At 57.7% G+C, this 17,889-nt stretch overlaps 1 protein-coding gene across 1 annotated transcript in view; it reads left to right on the forward strand.

Moving 5' to 3' along the window:
- GRM7 (glutamate metabotropic receptor 7) overlaps positions 1 to 17,889 on the forward strand; it is a gene marked incomplete at its 3' end in the record, with an annotated part of 165,023 nt that overhangs the window by 107,786 nt on the left and 39,348 nt on the right. Inside the window, exons 5-7 of the mRNA XM_084214301.1 lie at positions 1,489 to 1,629; positions 7,357 to 7,557; positions 12,078 to 12,217. Of these exons, the coding sequence (XP_084070427.1) occupies positions 1,489 to 1,629; positions 7,357 to 7,557; positions 12,078 to 12,217 (482 nt within the window). The remainder of the gene's footprint in view (positions 1 to 1,488; positions 1,630 to 7,356; positions 7,558 to 12,077; positions 12,218 to 17,889) is intronic.

The following is a 17,889-nucleotide window of genomic DNA, read 5'->3' on the forward strand; positions in this document are numbered from 1 at the left end:
GACTGGATATCCCCTTTGGAATGCTCTTTTAATTAGGAGGAAAACCAAAACCCACAGGTTTACAGGAGAAAGGTTTGGTTGTGTGTCCCTAAAACCCGGCTGCTTTCTGAATATTCCTCTGACCCATCCATGAGAATGTTTTCCTTTGGGAATTCAGTCCTATAAATGGTAATCATGGAACCACAGAAAGGTTTGGGTAGAGAAATAGTGCTGGCACAGAAATGTTCCTAAGTCACTAATTGGTTATTAGCCAGCTGCAGCAGGTGTCCCAGGAGCTTTAACCAACTCACACTCAGGCCCAGGTGAAGTCCCTGCCTCAGGACGAGCAGAGCAGGGAGGGCTGGGGCTCTCTGCCCCCCCAGGATCTGTTTTCCTGCACTTTGCTCCGTTTTATTGTGAGAAGGTTTCATTTCCAGCTGCAGTCCCCACTGAAGGGCTTCCCCCAGCCCACCTGGTGTTTTTCTTGCCTTTCCCATGGGCTGCCTCAGGCTGGGGCTGTGCTCTGGCCTTGGTGACAAACCCCTGCTGCCTCTCCTGGAGGAGGGACCCGCATCCCTGAGCTTGCAGCCTGATTCTGGAGCCTCAGTGCTGCTGCTCCCGGCTGTGCCTGGGGCTGGGCTGTGTGCAGGGCACAGCCTGGAGCTGGGTCAGTGGCACACAGAGCAGGGAGAACAGGGATTGACCCTGTTCCCAGCCTCCTCTCCAGTTTGCAAACAGCTGCCTTTGTGCTATTTTTATCCCTGCTGGAAGGACTGTCGTGCTAATTTCCCGTGCCAGATGGTTTTCCTGAGCCTCTGCTCCCTCCTGTGCTGTGCCAGCCTGCCTGGCTCTCCCCAGCAGGGAAATCCGTGGCTGCAGTGCCAGGGAGGTTCCCCTTCCCATGGGAGGAGCATCTGCAGAGCCCTGGCATGGGGCAGTGCCAGGGGCTGGGCTGTGAGAGCTCATTGCTCCATCCCTGCACCCTCCTCTGCAGTGCCAGGGCAGCTGGAGTGCCCAAGCATCCTCTGGGATGTCCCTGTGCCAGGCTGCAGCTCCCCAGGGCACAGCTGCCAGGACCCAGGGTGTGTGCCAGGCTCCCCAGGCACAGCTGCCAGGACCCAGGTCTGTGCCAGGCTGCCCAGGGCACAGCTGCCAGGACCCAGGTCTGTGCCAGGCTCCCCAGGCACAGCTGCCAGGACCCAGGTCTGTGCCAGGCTCCCCAGGGCACAGCTGCCAGGACCCAGGTCTGTGCCAGGCTGCCCAGGCACAGCTGCCAGGACCCAGGTGTGTGCCAGGCTCCCCAGGCACAGCTGCCAGGACCCAGGGTGTGTGCCAGGCTCCCCAGGGCACAGCTGCCAGGACCCAGGTCTGTGCCAGGCTGCCCAGGGCACAGCTGCCAGGACCCAGATCTGTGCCAGGCTGCCCAGGGCTCAGCTGCCAGGACCCAGGTCAGTGCCAGGCTGCCCAGGCACAGCTGCCAGGACCCAGCCGTGCCCTCTCCCCCCGCAGGCTTTGACACCTATTTCACCTCTCGCACCCTGGAGAACAACAGGAGGAACGTGTGGTTTGCAGAGTACTGGGAGGAGAACTTCAACTGCAAGCTGACCATCACGGGCTCCAAGAAGGAGGACACGGACAGGAAGTGCACAGGTAATGCCTGAACTCATCCTCCCCCTCTGCCCTGGGAACGGGCTCCAGGAGCGCTCTGCTTTGAGAGAAGGGCGGCTGGAGGTGTGGGCTTCTTTTAGGTGGAGGGTGGAACAATTTAGGAAGGAATTGTTCCCTGGCAGGGTGGGCAGCCCTGGCACAGGTGCCCAGAGCAGCTGTGGTGTCCCTGGATCCCTGGCAGTGCCCAAGGCCAGGCTGGACACTGGGGCTGGAGCAGCTGGGGCAGGGGAAGGTGTCCCTGCCATGGCAGGGGTGGATCTGGGTGGGATTTGGGGTCCTTCCAACCCAACCCATTCTGGGATTCCATGACTGGACCAGCCTGGAGAAGCACAGTGTGCCTCTGTGACACAGAAGCCACAGCTGGTAGCACCTGGTGGCCCCCCAGCCTTCCCCCAACCCCTTCAGATCTCCCAGCAGCAGCTGGAATGTGTCCTGGTGGATGATTGCCTGCAGTTGTGATCAGGGGAAGTCAGTTCATGGGAGGATTTGCTTTACTTTGACTGAAAATTGATGACAACTCCCACCCAGAGGAGTGTGGGGGGAGTTTGGGTGCCAGGGAGCAGCTCAGCACTCCTGGACACACGTCCTGGCCCACAGGAGTGTGGGGGGAGTTTGGGTTGGAGCGCTATCCATGCTTTGTGGTGAGCAGGAGAAATGTAAAAGCTCCTCTGCTTTCCCCAAGAAATGCCCTGGGGATTGCTGGGTGGTGCTGGGATGAATAAAGGGTTTTGTCTGTGATGAGCCCTGGTGGCTGAGGCTGGCCTGGGGGGCTCTGTCCCTGCAGAGCTGTCACCGGTCCTGGAGGGCTGTGTCAGGTGGCAGTGCAGGGATTTCACTGCACAGAGGCCTCCTTGTCACCCTCTGCTCCTCCAAAGTGCAATATTCACCCTGGCATGCTGTGGGTGGCTCTGGAGCCCCGGTCCTCAGCTCTTTTCACATGAAGAGCTGATGTGGAGAAGCCTTCAGGGCTGTGTGTGCAGGGCCTGGGAACATCAGGGAGGGTATCTGTGGAGGGGGGGGCTGTGCCTGTCCCCCAGGAGGGCTCTGGGATGGTGCTGGGGTCGATGCACACCGAGATTTTTCTGCCAGCACTTCCCCGGCTGCCGAATTCCATCTTGTGCAAAGAAGAGCTGCCTGCTTGGTACCGTGAGCATTGCACAATCTTTAAATTAAATCTCTTGTTAATGATGGCTATCAGCAGGCTCTCAGCAGCACTATTGTGCGAGACCCTTTGAAAAGGTGTTTAATTCTTCAGGAACTGAAGCAGTCTCTGAACTCATCTCGCGCCAGCACCGATGGAGTGGGATTTTGATGTCTGTCTGTGTGAATTATATGCCATAAAAATCGTCCTAGAGATGCTATTTATTCCCCCTAACACATCCCCTCTGTTGTGTGGTGATAACAATGAGTGCAGCGGGATCAGCTGAAGGAGAGGCGCTGGGAACAGGCACGTCTCTCCTCTGCGTGCCGAGATGAAGGAGGGAGACCAGCAGCTCTCAAACCTGCATCTCACTGCTGCTGTCTGAAAGACGTGGAACAAGTGGGATTCTTCCTCTCTGTTCTCTGCACTCGGGCTTTGGAGCTTTTTTCCCTGCCTTTGTTGCAGCTGTTCTGCTGTGAGGATGTGCCTGCAGCCGGCCCCCTGCTCCCTCTCTCAGGAATCTGATGATGAGGAGCACTCCAGCCTCGAGTGGGAAGGGGGGGTTAAGCTGTTTGTCATCACCTTCAAATAGATCCTGTGGAGGCAAGAAACGCTCCTGCCAATAAACTGCTTTTGTGTTTCATCCTCCTCCTGCCGTCCCCAGGCACTCACTGCAAACCCGTGGGACACAAGAGTGTTCTGAAACCACGCTGTGTCCAGGTGCCAGCTGCTCCACTGCGAGGCAAACCACGGTCTTGTGTGGCTCCTGCAGATCCCCACGGTAAAAAAACAACAAAAAAGCACCTTCTTCTCAAAGGGGAGCAGGAATGGTGCAGCTCTCAAAGAGGAACAGAATGGTGCAGCTCTCAAAGAGGAACAGAATGGTGCAGCTCTCAAAGGGGAGCAGGAATGGTGCAGTTCTCAAAGGTGATCAGATATAGTGCAGCTCTCAAAGAGGAGCAGGAATGGTGCAGCTCTCAAAGAGGAACAGAATGGTGCAGCTCTCAAAGAGGAGCAGGAATGGTGCAGCTCTCAAAGAGGAGCAGGAATGGTGCAGCTCTCAAAGAGGAGCAGGAATGGTGCAGCTCTCAAAGAGGAGCAGGAATGGTGCAGCTCTCAAAGAGGAACAGAATGGTGCAGCTCTCAAAGAGGAACAGAATGGTGCAGCTCTCAAAGAGGAGCAGGAATGGTGCAGCTCTCAAAGAGGAGCAGGAATGGTGCAGCTCTCAAAGAGGAGCAGGAATGGTGCAGCTCTCAAAGAGGAGCAGAAATGGTGCAGCTCTCAAAGAGGAGCAGGAATGGTGCAGCTCTCAAAGAGGAGCAGGAATGGTGCAGCTCTCAAAGAGGAGCAGGAATGGTGCAGCTCTCAAAGAGGAGCAGGAATGGTGCAGCTCTCAGAAATGAAAAGAAATGGTTCAGCTCTCAAAGATGAACAGAATGGTGCAGTTCTCAAAGGTGATCAGAAATGGTGCAGCTCTCAAAGAGGAGCAGAAATGGTGCAGTTTTCTCAAAGAGGAGCAGAAATGGTGCAGCTCTCAAAGATGAACAGAACGGTGCAGCTCTCAAAGAGGAGCAGGAACGGTGCAGATGGTGTTTGTTTTTACTTTCCATGGTTTTGCTCTGACAGCACAGAGGGCTCGTGGTTCCTTGCTGCCCCCATGTTTTAGGCTGGCTCTCCAGCCTTGCCTCCGTGGGACCCCCAGGATGTCCTGACAGTCTGGGCTGGGGGGTCTCTGCCCCTTCCCCAGAGGCACCCACAGCACTGCTCCTGCTGCTTTCTTCTGGAGCAGCTCAGTGCCTTTGGGAGCTAACTTCTCCTGCAGAGTAATTAATAATTGAATTTCTATACTCCCATCGTACAGGAGCTGCTCCTGGAGCCTGTGGTAAAACTCCTGCCTGACTTCTTCAGCTCAGCCTCAGAGGGGGAAATACTCCTCACAATAATGTTGAAGTTGGAATTGAAATTGTGCCCATCACTTTTGGTTTATTCCTGGCTGCAGATGGACTTTGGGCCTGATTTGCTGCTCACTGCAACAGCAGGAGGGTGACACAAACTGGAGGGAGCACCGTTCAGCCAGGCCCATTGATTTGGATATTTGCTGGTTTTTTGAAGTCTGAAGAATATTTGGTCCATAACATTTCATAATCATAACATTTGTTCTGCAGGTTCTTTGCTGCTTCAGGTTTGGGTTCAGCTTGTAATTGCAGTAGGATCTCTTTAGGAGGTAACTCAGTCTGTGCTTTGGTGAGGACAGCACACTGCCAGCTGTATAAACTCAGACATGGTTGGGGTGAGGAGTTGTTTGTCTCCACATCTGGATTTACTGTGCACAGCTGATGTTTAATACCCAGCTGAGTGGCTGTTCCAGCACAGGGAAGCATCCTTGTTCTTGGAAATTCTACTGAGATTTAGAAACCTTTACTATTTTCCTGCCTGGACACTGTTACATTGCTCTGGGTTTTTCCAGGTGTGTTTTACTTGGGTTCCCCTCCCAGACCTCTCCACTGCTGCAGGTTTTCCTCCTGCTGTGCGTGTGCCCAGCCGTGCTTCTGGAACTTGCTGTGGCTTATCAGTGTTGTTTGTGTGCAGCATTTCAATCCCAGATCCCCTCCCCTGGCATCCCTTCCTGCTGCATTGCTCATTTGGCTCCAGAGCTGAAACCACTTAAAAGCATTTTCCTTGTCAGGCTTGAAACCCTGATAAGTTCTGTAATCAGTGAGAGGGAGTGAATAATGAAAAGGATCCTGCCTGGAACTTCACCAGCTGGAAACTCACTTTTTCTGCTCCCTTGTTTGCAGGATTCCAGGGCTTCCAGAGGAGCTGAGGTGTAAAACTGGGGGGTTTTGGTAAAGGGTGCCTCAACCATCACAGAATCCTGCAATGGGCCGGGTTGGAAGGGACATCAAAGCCCACCCAGTGCCAGCCCTGCCATGGCAGGGACACCTCCCACTATCCCAGGCTGCTCCAGCCCTGTCCAGCCTGGCCTTGGGCGCTGCCAGAGGTTAAGGACAGTTTCAGGGGAAAGGAATAAATCAGATTCCTGATTCTCAGCCTGCAGTGCCTCGTTCCAGGCTCGGTTTGCCCCTAACTGCAGAGCCCCCCGGCCTGCTCGGGTGACCAGAAGGGCGCAGAGGCACCTGTGGCCGTGGCCACCGGGGCACCCCTGTGTCTGCGGGGCCGGAGGGGTTAAGGCAGGAGCCTGCAGCCTCCCATGCTTCGGTTCGCCTCTCCCCTCCCTGCTCCTGAGCTCTGCTGCCTGCCGGCGGTTTCTTTCCCGTGCTCTGCTTTCCCCCTTCCCCAGGGGCTCGCTGTTAATTATTTATTAATTAGTGCCCGGGGTGCGGCTCCTGGGGCCGTGCTTCCCTTGGCTCAGCTCGGGGATGCCGATCCTTCTCTCCTGCTGCAGCATTTCACGGGCACTCCTGCGACTCGGCAGGACCTCTGGGGCTCTGCGGGCCGGGAGCAGGGGTGACATGACCGGAGCATCCCGAGGTGCCGTTAATTGCCCCTTAATTACCCGTTAATTGCCGGCGCGTTCCTCAGCTCTCCGCAGACACGGTGGCTTCTCTGAAGTAACTCTTGCTTCCCTTGATCTGGCTTTGAGTTTCGATTAGAGCCCGGGATTGGCAGCAGAACAAGCACCAGGTTTAAAACCGGCTGTGCCTTGCTTTGAGCTCTGGAGCCTCAGAGCCGGGCTTGGGGGAGCCCCGAGCATCAGAGCCGGGCTTGGGAGAGCCCCGAGCATCAGAGCCGGGCTTGGGGGAGCCCCGAGCATCAGAGCCGGGCTTGGGAGAGCCCCGAGCATCAGAGCCGGGCTTGGGGGAGCCCCGAGCATCAGAGCCGGGCTTGGGGGAGCCCCGAGCATCAGAGCCGGGCTTGGGAGAGCCCCGAGCATCAGAGCCGGGCTTGGGAGAGCTCAGAGCCGGGTTTGGAATCGCTCCGAGCCGGGCTTGGGGGAGCCCCGAGCATCAGAGCCGGGCTTGGGGGAGCCCCGAGCCTGGAGCCGGGCTTGGGAGAGCCCCGAGCATCAGAGCCGGGCTTGGGAGAGCCCCGAGCATCAGAGCCGGGCGTGGGAGAGCCCCGAGCATCAGAGCCGGGCTTGGGGGAGCCCCGAGCATCAGAGCCGGGCTTGGGGGAGCCCCGAGCATCAGAGCCGGGCTTGGGGGAGCCCCGAGCATCAGAGCCGGGCTTGGGAGAGCCCCGAGCATCAGAGCCGGGCTTGGGAGAGCTCAGAGCCGGGTTTGGAATCGCTCCGAGCCGGGCTTGGGGGAGCCCCGAGCATCAGAGCCGGGCTTGGGGGAGCCCCGAGCCTGGAGCCGGCTCCGGGATGTCCCCGCGGGCTCGGGCAGGATTCTCTTCTCTTCTCTGCGTTACGGAGCGTGACTGGCGAGCAGCGCCGGTGATTGCGGTAGCAGTGACAGAGGTTTGTTTGGTCGTGCTTTAATCAATAACGTTGCAGCCCAGAACGTTTTCATGTCCCGGCTGAAGGCGCAGCTCCTTCAGGCTCCGCCGGGGCCAGGGCAGCGCTGTCCCCGCTGTCCCTGAGTGTCGCCGTGTGTCCCCGCAGGGCAGGAGCGCATCGGGAAGGACTCGCACTACGAGCAGGAGGGGAAGGTGCAGTTCGTGATCGACGCCGTGTACGCCATGGCCCACGCCCTGCACCACATGAACCGCGACCTGTGCGCCGACAGCGCCGGGCTGTGCCCCGAGATGGAGCAGGCGGGGGGCAAGCGGCTGCTCAAGTACATCCGCAGCGTCAACTTCAACGGTGAGACACGGCCCCGCCACCTGCTGACTCCCCGGTCACCTGCTGACATCCCCCCCTCACCTACTGACCCCTCCCCCCGTCACCTACTGACCACCCCCGTCATCTACTGGCCACCCCCCCCCTCACCTACTGACCACCCCCCCCTCACCTACTGACCCCCCCAGTTAGCTATTGGCACCCCCTGTCACCTGCTGACATCCTCGGTCACCTACCGACCATCCCCTCCCCTGCTGACCCCCTGTCCCCTGCTGACCCCCCCATGGGGCTGGGCCGGGGTTGCTCTGGGTGCAGATCCTGCTCCCCGGTGCTCCAGGGGATTTTCCTGGTGCCAGGGTGGGGCAGTGGGAGCTCTGTGCAGCTGTGAGGGACAGGAGCAGCACGGCCTGTCCTGCTGCTCTCAGTGTCCCCAGAGCTGGCCGTCCTCCTGCTGGGGAGCAGCTCTGCTCAGCCCATGCAGCTAGGACCCCCCTGCCGGCCCTGCCCCGAGCTGGGACCCCCCCTGCCCACCCTGCCCCGAGCTGGGACCCCCCTGCCGGCCCTGCCCCGAGCTGGGACCCACCCTGCCGGCCCTGCCCCGAGCTGGGACCCCCTGCCCCGAGCTGGGACCCCCCTGCCCCGAGCTGGGACCCCCCTGCCCCGAGCTGGGACCCCCCCTGCCCCGAGCTGGGACCCCCCTGCTTTGGGGCTTTGCCCTCCTTGCCGAGGTGCTGCCGTCAGTGCAGCCAGGCTGTGATGGAGAGGCTGGATCTGAGTGAGAAGCTCAGTGTGCATTTTGTGATTGTGTCCTGGAGGACAAAAGGCTTAAAATATGGAAGACTTTAAACCTCAAGTGCTCAGCCAGTGAAATTGTGGAAGTTTTGAAGTGCAGCTGTGTTTTTGCCAGTGAGAAGCTGAAGATGCTGTTCGTGGGAGCCCCTCGGGTGCCCAAACTGCCACGGACATGCCCTGAGTACCAAACTCCCTGGCTGGTGACACCTGTGTCACTCCTGTCCTCCTCTCCATAATTCATTTCTCATCTCGCAGTGATTAAGAGATCGAAACCCTGCAAATTCAGTCAGATTGTGTCTGGGTTTGAGGGCTTCCTGCAGGTGTCAAGTGCCCTGTGTCTGTGTGGGGAGAAGGCAGCTCCTTTGTTGGGAACTGAATTAAATTGTCACAGCTCTGCATGAGCAAGAAGCTGCAGCCTGGAGACTGACACAGGTTCTGAACTGCTTAGTGGGCTCAGCAGAATCTGGGAAATCTTAACAGGAAGAAAATAAATCCTAAATGATCAAACACCAGTGAAATAACGACATGTTTTAATGATTGGAAGATCAAGGGTTATTTCTGAAACGCTGTTTCCTCTCTGCCATGAGGTTTTCATACATCACTTTTAATTAATTTCATTATTTCATGAAAGGAGCCTGAGCTGAGGCTGGAACGCTGCAGTGATGCAAACCAGGACTGACAGCCCCTGCAGACAGGTGGCACAGAAAGGGCTCCAGAGCCTCACCCAGAGGTTAAGGAGGGCTGGCCCCTGCTGAGCAGAGCCCTGGCTGGAGCCCAATTACTGCAGCTTCAAAGGCAGGAGAGGGACACTTGTGCCTGCCCCGGGGTCAGCAGGGCTTCCCTCTCCAGCTGCTCCACGGATCCACCTCCCCAGGCTGGCTGTGCCCCTCAGCCCAGGCTGTGAGCAGGGCTTGCTCCTGTGCCCTCAGCCCAGGCTGTGAGCAGGGCTTGCTCCTGCCTGCTCTGTCCTGAGCCACGGTGAGCTGGGACTGTGGGGGACTGAGCTCCCTGCTGGGACTGTGCCTTTGGGGTCCCTGCAGGTGCCAGCCCTGCTGGGACTGTGCCTCTGGGGTCCCTGCAGGTGCCAGCCCTGCTGGGACTGTGCCTTTGGGGTCCCTGCAGGTTCCAGCCCTGCTGGGACTGTGCCTCTGGGGTCCCTGCAGGTTCCAGCCCTGCTGGGACTGTGCCTCTGGGGTCCCTGCAGGTGCCAGCCCTGCTGGGACTGTGCCTCTGGGGTCCCTGCAGGTGCCAGCCCTGCTGGGACTGTGCCTTTGGGGTCCCTGCAGGTTCCAGCCCTGCTGGGACTGTGCCTCTGGGGTCCCTGCAGGTTCCAGCCCTGCTGGGACTGTGCCTCTGGGGTCCCTGCAGGTGCCAGCCCTGCTGGGACTGTGCCTCTGGGGTCCCTGCAGGTTCCAGCCCTGCTGGGACTGTGCCTCTGGGGTCCCTGCAGGTTCCAGCCCATGGTGCTGTGCCTTTGGGGTCCCTGCAGGTGCCAGCCCTGCTGGGACTGTGCCTTTGGGGTCCCTGCAGGTGCCAGCCCTGCTGGGACTGTGCCTTTGGGGTCCCTGCAGGTTCCAGCCCTGCTGCACTGTGCCTTTGGGGTCCCTGCAGGTTCCAGCCCATGGTGCTGTGCCTCTGGGGTCCCTGCAGGTTCCAGCCCATGGTGCTGTTCCTTTGGGGTCCCTGCAGGTTCCAGCCCATGGTGCTGTGCCTTTGGGGTCCCTGCAGGTTCCAGCCCATAGTGCTGTGCCTCTGGGGTCCCTGCAGGTTCCAGCCCATGGTGCTGTGCCCCCCTGCTGCACCCACGGGCACCCCAGGTCCTTTCAGTGCCTTTGCTGGGGTTTGGGGTGCTGCTCCACGGAGGTGGCTGTGCTGTGTTCTTGGCTGTCCCCCGAGGGCTGGGCCCAGCACTGGCTCTGGGGTGGCTGTGACCGTGGTGTCCATCCTCCATCTGCCTCCTGCCCAGCAGCCCTGGGCCCTCCTGTGTGTCTCTGTTGCATTTTGGGAGCTCACCTGAGCTCCTGCTGTTCCAGGTGTCCCTTTCTCGTCTCTCTGACAAAGCTGAGCCTAACTCACCCTAAGCAGCCCTAAGAGTGCTGATCAGCCAAATCCCGTTTAGCACTTTGCTGCCTTTCCTGAGGAGCCAAGGAATTACAGCCCTTGCTTCTGATTGACTCTAAGTGTTTCCACTCCAATGTATTCTGGCTGCATCAATCTGTAATGACAATTAAATATCTGCCTGGTGCTCACAAGGAACCAACCAGGAGAGATTTCGGTGGGAGATTTTCTGTACCAGCCTTTGAACTGATTTTGTATCTGATCTCCGAGGATTGTAGGAGAGACAGGAAACAATTTACCAGGGCTAGAAGGGAGACTATGCTAATTCACTCCTTCAAATCTTTTTTTCACTCCCTGGAATTCAATGAAGAATGGGAATCATGAAGAAAACGATAATCTTAAAGTTCAGTGCTACAACAGGAGAGATTTTTCATTGCTTTAGGGAAAGAAAGTTACACAGGAGGAGGAAGCTTTGAATATAGATATGCTGGAGGATTGTCATAATCTTCAATCTTGACACAATATTACTCTACCCCACCAAGCCTATTTTAATATGTCTGGAAATAAATGTCACCCGGAAGGTTGCTCCTGCAGCTCTGAGGAAATGAGGCACTGCTTTGAGTTCTCCTCTTGGGAAGGCTCCCAGGCAGTGCTGTGCTGATTAAAATGCAGGTGTCCTGCTGATAGCTCACCTGAGGGCGGGCTCGGGTGGCAGGGCAGCTCCAGGCTTTGCCAGCACGGGAAGGGCTGGGGCTCTCTGGTCCTGCCCTTACCGTGTTTGTCACTGGAGTGACAAGGTGTTATTTACCATTGACCTGGTAAATAAAGGTAATTGGGGTCCTGCTCTGGAGCAGAGGGGCCATTTCCTGAGGGGGGAAGCAGCGTTTAAAGGCTGCACTCACAGGAGTGGCTTCACTGGAGCACTCCCTGGGCACGGGGAGATGGGAGGCAGGCTCTCCTGCAGGGCAGCAAGAAACCCTGCTGCTGTTTGTGGCCTTGGGCAGGGCAGGGTGAGGCAGGGCTCACCTGGGCTCGCTGTGTTTGTTCCAGGCAGCAGGGTAGGGCAGGGATGGTGGCTCTGCGGGGCAGGGCTGGGTGGTGGCAGTGTCCCAGAGTGTCCCCTTTGGAAGGCTGTGGGATGATGGCAGTGTCCCAGAGTGTCCCCTGTGGATGGCTGTGGGATGATGGCAGTGTCCCAGAGTGTCCCCTTTGGAAGGCTGTGGGATGATGGCTCTGTGGGGCAGGGCTGGGTGGGGCAGTGTCCCAGAGTGTCCCCTTTGGAAGGCTGTGGGATGATGGCAATGTCCCAGAGTGTCCCCTTTGGATGGCTGTGGGATGATGGCAGTGTCCCAGAGTGTCCCCTTTGGATGGCTGTGGGATGATGGCAGTGTCCCAGTGTCCCCTTTGGAAGGCTGTGGGATGATGGCAGTGTCCCAGAGTGTCCCCTTTGGAAGGCTGTGGGATGATGGCAATGTCCCAGAGTGTCCCCTTTGGATGGCTGTGGGATGATGGCAGTGTCCCAGAGTGTCCCCTTTGGAAGGCTGTGGGATGATGGCAGTGTCTCAGAGTGTCCCCTTTGGAAGGCTGTGGGATGCTGGCCTTGGCCTGGAGCGTGTTTCCAGTGTGAAAGCCCAGAGGACAGCCTGGCTTTGTTTGGTGCTGGTGGTTGGATGTTGTCTCGTTTCTCCCCCCAGGCAGTGCTGGCACTCCAGTGATGTTCAACAAGAACGGGGACGCCCCGGGGCGCTACGACATCTTCCAGTTCCACAGCAGCAACACCAGCACGCCCGGCTACCGCCTGGTGGGGCAGTGGACGGACGACCTGCAGCTCAACGTGAGTCCCCTGCCCCTTGCCCAAACCACAGGGACCTTGGCCTGTCCCCACAGCCCCACGGTGGGTTCTGCACACTGTCCCCCTCTGCCCTGCCCTGCAGCCCTGTCCCTGTACCCAGAGCTCCTCAGGCTGACACAGACACCAGGTGGTCACGCAGGTTTTATCGCTGCTGCGCGGATGCTTTTGGGTTTTTCTCGTCTTTGGAAGGCTGGAATGCAGTGTGTTTGGAGTGAGTCACTTTGGTGTTTTTAACCCTGTGAATGAGGTGGCCTGTCTGGGATGATGCCTGAAGGAAAGCTGGCACGTAGGAGCAGGTGCTCAAATACCCTTTGATGTTTCCCAGAAAAAAGCCCCAGGACTGGTGGGTGGGAGAGCTGGGGACCTTGTCAGCCTCAGCCCCTGAGCCTGGCCTGTGCCCAGGTGGCTCCAGGATCCCTGCTGGCTCTGTGCACTCTGCTCAGGCTCCTGGGGCAGGGTTCCAGCTTTGCCTCTGCCTGGCTCCAGGATCCCTGCTGGCTCTGTGCCTCTGCTCAGGTCCCTGGGGCAGGGTTCCAGCTTTGCCTGGCTGGCTCCAGGATCCCTGCTGGCTCTGTGCCCTCTGCTCAGGTCCCTGGGGCAGGGTTCCAGCTCTGCCTCTGCCTGGCTCCAGGATCCCTGCTGGCTCTGTGCCTCTGCTCAGGTCCAGCTCTGCCTCTGCCTGGCTCCCTGGGGAGGGTTGCCAGCCCCCAAGGACAGAGATTGCAGTTCCCCTGGGCTCTTCAGCCACACAGCCTGAGGAGAACCAGGGTGTTCCTGGGTGTTTGTGGAAAAAGGGTTTCCTCCCTCAGTCAGCTCTCCCAGCCCAGGGACACTGGAATTCTTGGTGTGCTGTGGCTCCTGCTCTGCCTCTGCTGCCACATCTCCTCTGGGAGGGTGACAGGGCAGGCTGTGGGACGTGGCCCAGCCCTGACAGCCCTCCAGAGGTGGCCAGGGCACACTGGGTGACACGGGGGGTGACCCAGGGAATGACACCGAAGGTGACTCAGAGGAGGCATGGGGTGTGACCCCACAGTGGCCCAGGGGGTGACCCAGGGTGACCCCAGGGGTGCTCCCAGCCCAGGCTCTCTCTGGACTCGGTGTCACATCTGGGGCTGGCCCTGTGACCTGTGGGGACCCCTGAGCTCCCCCAGCCCTCTGTGCCCTGGGCTGCCCACAGAGGGGTCACAGCCACCCCTGGCGTGGAACCAGAGCCCCCACAGTTCCTATTTCTAATGTTTCCATGGTTTTTGTTAAACCAAGTAAGTCATGTGGGTCACCGAGGGTCCACTCTTGGAGGCTGATCACACACAATATTTCACTCTCCTTGAATTTTGGCTCATTTTGATTTTCTGTGTTTGATTTGCTCTTTCAGTGCTTTTCAACTTGTGATGTTCTATATAAGGAAACCTATATTAACTTGCAATTCACAGTTCTTTTAGCAAAAAATATTAATATTTTATTAAGCAAATCCTTCTTTATGTAAACTGCACATCCTGATCCATTAAAATTTAAAGCTAAATTAATGGAGCTTGATTTGTATTCCTGTTGTTGTGTTAAATGTTTCCATAAAAAGACCTCTCTCCTCACCCTCGTAGCCTCATGGCCACAGGGTCAGATCAGAAGTTGAGATTCTCTCACTAACTTCCCTTCTCATCACTCAAGTGTCCCAGTTTCTCACACAAATATATATCTAAGGCAGTCCCTTTTGTATTATTGGATTATTTCTTACAATAATAAAGACAATTGTGGAGTCTAGAGAAGTCAAGGATTCCTGGAAATAACCAAAATAAATTCTATTAAATACATCCCAGGGAAAGCTACTAGAGGATGTGATTTGTCCTCAGTAATTATTGTGGCAATAACTCTTCAGGGGACGTTTCCCCAGTCCTTATTTTCAAACACAGCCCCAGAGGGGAGAGCCAGGGTGTTTGGTGCAGGTTTGGGGGGCAGCTCTGCCCTGTGCTTTGTGTCCCTGGGGTCCCCCCGGGTGTCTGCACTCCCTGGGCAGGGGCAGCTCTGCAGAGCCACAGGTAAGGACCCTGCAGGTGCAGGAGGGAAGGAGCTGCAGCACACAGCTGGGTGAGTAAAGACTTCTCTTTGTCATGGTCCTCATTCCAGAAGGGACAGAAATGTTTGCTGTGGGATCCTCTGGCAGGGCTGCTGCTCTGCAGCCTCTTGTGGGTGCCTTCCACAAAGGCCATCTTCCCTTTCATGGTACTTGATTCTCTGCAATCAGCTGGAGAGCTGAACCAGATTTTTCCATGTTGGGTTGCAGAGTAACTCGTGTTTTAGTTTTCTCTCTCTTGCTTGTGTTGGCAGACAGACTGAGGAGAGCTTCAGCAGCTTCCTTGGTTCTCCTCAGATCTGCTCTGTTTCCTTGTTGTTGACAAACCTGGCTTTATGAATTACCTGGGGCTGTGTCTCAGGTCAGATAACAAAACACTTGATGACTTTTCACTGCAGCAAACCTGGGACACAACAACTGATGTGAGGGCAGAGCAGTCAGCCGTTTTCCTTTGCCTGCTGGCAGCCCAGCAGAGCTGTGCCCGGTGCCCAGGGCAGCTTCAGGGGCACTTGTGGCTGTGTTTGTGTCCATGCAAGGCTGAAAGGAGCAGCTGTCTGATTTTACTGCCCAGGGTTCCCTGTGAGGCCATGGCCGTGCTCTGCTCTGCCTGCAGCAGGGCTCTGGTGCCACAGGGAAGGCCAGGTGCCACCCCTCTCCTTGCTGAGGGCTGTGCCAAGCTCAGACTTGGGGTGCAGTGCTTGTAGCTGACACCCTCCTGCCCTGGACTGCAGGCTCAGAGCTCGGCCAGCTCCATCCCTGCTGCAGCACAGCTCCTGAGCCTGGCACCTGGGGGAGGCAGAGACACCTGGTGCACTCAGGCTGGGGATGCACCTGGTGCACTTAGGCTGGAGAGATGCACCTGGTGCACTTAGGCTGGAGAGATGCACCTGGTGCACTTAGGCTGGAGAGACACACACATGATGCACTTAGGCTGGGGAGATGCACCTGATGCACTTAGGCTGGAGATGCACCTGGTGCACTTAGGCTGGAGAGACACACACCTGATGCACTTAGGCTGGAGATGCACCTGATGCACTTAGGCTGGAGATGCACCTGGTGCACTTAGGCTGGAGAGACACACACCTGGTGCACTTAGGCTGGAGAGATGCACCTGATGCACTTAGGCTGGAGAGAAACACACCTGGTGCACTTAGGCTGGAGAGACACACACCTGGTGCACTTAGGCTGGAGATGCACCTGGTGCACTTAGGTTGGAGAGGTGCACCTGGTGCACTTAGGCTGGGGAGATGCACCTGGTGCACTCAGGCTGGGAGATGCACCTGGTGCACTCAGGCTGGGGAGATGCACCTGATGCACTTAGGCTGGGGAGATGCACCTGGTGCACTTAGGCTGGAGATGCACCTGGTGCACTTAGGCTGGAGAGATGCACCTGGTGCACTTAGGCTGGGGAGAGATCCCCTGGCCACAGGAGAGCTGGGCTTTAAGCCAGGCCTGGCTCTGGGAGGCTGCACTCTGTGCTCAGGGCAGCTCCAGCCTTGCCAGAGCTGCTTGGACTGGCTGGAGCTCTGATGCTTCAGGTGCTGCTGGTGGAGGGGAGCCAGCCTGCCCTGGGGAGGGTGAGCAGTGCTGTGTTTGGGCTGGTTTGCTTTTCCCATGGCTGCTTTCAGTTTGTTTTAGCCTGGGTTTTCCTTGGTGTCTGAGCTCCTGTGGTTCCAGCAGCAGGAAAGGGGAGGATGGCTGCAGGCAGCGTGGCCAGGGACAGGTCCTGCCTCCATGGGGGCTCCTTGTGCTCCCTGTGGGTCTCAGACGAGGAATGGGCCCCTCCATGCCCTGCCCTGCCCCATCTCAGCTTGGGAGGTGCCCTTGCTGTGTGTGGGGCAGCCTGTGAGGCACTGGAGAGATGTGAGGAGCTGCCTGAGCAGCTCCCCTGCATTGCTGGCTCCTAAAAATGCAACTTCTCATGCTTGGAGGGGCTGACACAAACACAAACACATCTCTCCTGGAGGAGCTGATGTGCCTGAAGGAGGAAGGAATGGATGGCTCCCCGAGGAAGCTCAGGTTCTCCTGGGAAATTTGGTGATATTGCTTCTCTTTCTCCGGGTACAGTTAACTCAGCAGGTCCCAGGTTTATTATGTTTTCCCATCCTGTTCCTTGTGCAAGTATCCCAGAACTGTCAAAATCAATAGGTGAAGGGAAAATTCCCTGTGAAATTGTTGAACCTGCTTTATCCAGGTGTTGGCCTTGTGCTAGGGCTGCAGAGACCTGCCTGGGCTCCTGCCCGTGGACACCAGCTGCTCCTGGGCTCAGTGGGCAGCGGGGATCAGCCCATCCCTGGGGAACTGGGATCAGCCCATCCTTGGGGAATTGGGATCAGCCCATCCCTGGGCTGGAGATGCTGGGATCAGCCCATCCCTGGGCAGCTGGGATCAGCCCATCCCTGGGTGCTGGGATCAGCCCATCCCTGGGGAACTGGGATCAGCCCATCCCTGGGCAGCTGGGATCAGCCCATCCCTGGGGAACTGGGATCAGCCCATCCTTGGGGAATTGGGATCAGCCCATCCCTGGGTGCTGGGATCAGCCCATCCCTGGGTGCTGGGATCAGCCCATCCCTGGGCAGCTGGGATCAGCCCATCCCTGGGCTGGAGGTGCTGGCTGGACCCCACAGGGCAGCTCTCCCTGGGGCCCTGTTCTGCTGTTCCTGTTCAGCTCTCCCTGGGGAGGGCTCCTGCCCCAGTCCCGTGCAGGCGCGCCCAGCTGAGCTCTGGGGTCCCCTTGTCCCTGCCCAGCTCCCCATGGCAGGACACTGCAGCTTGGGGCCCTGAGGAGCTCTGGGGTCCCCTTGTCCCTGCCCAGCTCCGCAGTCAGGGAGCTGTGGCTGTGGCTGAGCCCTGCCAGAGAGTGCTTGGGAGAAGGAATGGCTTTGATGATGATCAGTGGTTCCATGGGCACGGCTGTGCACGGACCTGCTCCCTGATCAACCCCAGGGATGTGGGCTCCTGCATGATTCCCTGCTCCTGGATAATTCCCTGGATGATTCGCTGCTCCCTGGATGATTCCCTGCTCCCTGGATAATTCCCTGCATGATTCCCTGCTCCTGGGTAACTCCCTGCTCCTGGATGATTCCCTGCTCCTGGATGATTCCCTGCTCCTGGATAATTCCCTGGATGATTCCCTGCTCCTGGATGATTCCCTGCTCCTGGATAATTCCCTGGATGATTCCCTGCTCCCCGGGCAAGCAGCTGGGCGCTGCTCGTTGCCGTGGGGAGCAGAGTGGGAGATGAAGCCTCGCCTGGGATCAGGAACATCCCTGTAGCTCAGGGTTTGGGGTGAGCTGGGGTCAGGGCTGCCCCAGAGCAGGGGAGCCTTTGCTGGCAGGACAGCAGCAGGGACAGGGACGGGGCCAGCACGGCCACTGACACAGGCAGGAACTTCCCCCCGCAATCCTTTTTCCCCACAAACAGAAGCACCTTGAGTCACTCTGTAATCCTCTGTGCAATTTACGTGAAACCTGCTCACTTCAACACCTCCTGAATCTGTTTGGCCTCAGACTAATCAATTTACATGCCATAAACATCTCTGTTAGGGAGTTTGGAAATAAATGTTATGAATAGTGAGCTGGTGAAGAGA

Source organism: Fringilla coelebs (genome assembly GCF_963513975.1).
Source record: "Fringilla coelebs genome assembly, chromosome: 13".
Taxonomy (NCBI): domain Eukaryota; kingdom Metazoa; phylum Chordata; class Aves; order Passeriformes; family Fringillidae; genus Fringilla; species Fringilla coelebs.